Source organism: Perkinsus marinus, assembly GCF_000006405.1.
Source record: "Perkinsus marinus ATCC 50983 genomic scaffold scf_1104296973742, whole genome shotgun sequence".
Lineage (NCBI taxonomy): Eukaryota > Perkinsozoa > Perkinsida > Perkinsidae > Perkinsus > Perkinsus marinus.
This window is the reverse complement of record NW_003201347.1, coordinates 1,698-3,349: the sequence shown is the minus strand read 5'-3', so window position 1 is coordinate 3,349 and position 1,652 is coordinate 1,698. Positions and strand designations below refer to the sequence as shown.

The window sequence follows — 1,652 nt, the reverse complement described above, 5'->3', positions numbered from 1 at the left end:
TGGCAAACACAGCACCGGTTAGCAGGGATTCATTAGACTCTTCAACATCTGAAAAAATATTCAATTCCATCGAGTGATGAAGTTAAAAAGCTCCTACTGGGGGTCGGTGGTAATGGTGAGGTTCGCAAGGGTATCCAGGAAGCTGATAATAAAGAGAATAACACTTCACAATCATGGGAAAATTATCGAAGTCCTTACAGTTGGCTGATGGCGGCAATGCGTAAAACACGCCAAACTTTGTTGCATCATGTACACTCCGTACTGGATCATGAGTGTACACATCGTAAGCACCAATGCTCAAATTATCAGGTAGCATCCAAACCTGTAATAGGCTGCTGATATAGATATATAAATCCTACCTCATTACCGTCATCGATTCTCCATGACCACCTACATGTACGGTATAACCAGTGACGTTAAATGCTGGGATCCATCTCCTATTAGGGAACGGATAATCGATGAACCCATCATCATCCAACTGGGAAACTATTATCAGCGTAGTATAGGATCCTATTGCCTTAGTATTTACAGCAATAGAACAGAGTGATTGGCCATGATAGCAACCATAACGCCTCAGAGGACTTGCGAATGTAGGAAAAGGCCACATCTCTCTTGGCGCTTTACCTAAATAGGATATCTAGATAGGGAACCGCCAGAGCCACAGCAGCAGCAGCACTCACTTGAGTTGGCTTCCACACTAATGACCTTGACAACAGCTACAGGCACAATGCAGAAGAACCACTGAGTAAGTTTAAAGGGCCCAATGGCGACGGATGGTTATTGGGGGAAAAGAGATAGAACTAAGGTGGTAACTAAACCACACCGACTACTACAATGATAACTTAAATACTACTACGAAAAGGGTCTATACGGTGAAGGAAGAATGAGCTCGTGCCGGGCCGTTTACTCAACTAAAGCGTATTAAGTATCGTCACAAATGGTCAACGCTCAAGCATGATAGAATATCTCCGCTCAGCCACTTTGGGTGGGACCATTCGAAGGCCGATATTTAAAAATACGACCCGAATGGTAACCAACAACATGCCCAGTTAATATACGTTATGCACAGAGTATAATCAACCTGACACGCCCTGTCGCTCGATCCACATTATTGTAGGCTTTCCAGGTTCTCACACTAAAGGGAGTCCCTTAGCGCCCTATAGAACACTACTAAGAAAGGATTATATACATTACATAACTTCAGATAAGCCTCTTATATTATTCTTCTAGATCGAGAGTCTTACCTCATCTAGGCTTACATCCTCCTCCACTTCATTTCACGTACCCCCCCCCCTAGCCAGGTCTTTTACTAGGAGCTTGAGATGTTCACAGTAGCCTTGATGCTCCACGCTTTCCCTTCATAACACACAGCTCGAGGACTCTCCTTACCTGCTGAGCTTCGTCATCATCAAAATCAAGTTGAAACCTAGTGGTATCGGTAACGGAGCCTCTCGTGTGGAATGTATTGTTGAGTGTTGCATGCATCTACTCGGGTTGGTCATCGAATTATCCGGTTTCACAATCGACTCCAATCGCCTACCTAAACTGCCATCACTTCCAACATAATCACATTAAGCAGGACATAAAGTTTTAAAAATCATAAATTTGTACATGCGTGCTGTTACAGCAGAGTGGCCTACTCACTGGGGATG

At 43.9% G+C, this 1,652-nt stretch overlaps 1 protein-coding gene across 1 annotated transcript; it reads right to left on the bottom strand.

Moving 5' to 3' along the window:
- Positions 1-196: 196 nt before the first annotated feature.
- Pmar_PMAR023833 (hypothetical protein) lies at positions 197-759 on the bottom strand (the record flags this gene model as incomplete). The annotated part of the gene is made up of 3 exons (XM_002766050.1): positions 197-322; positions 368-624; positions 681-759. Coding segments are annotated over 3 exons (462 nt in total), but the record flags the coding sequence as incomplete, so codon positions are not given.
- Positions 760-1,652: the final 893 nt, after the last annotated feature.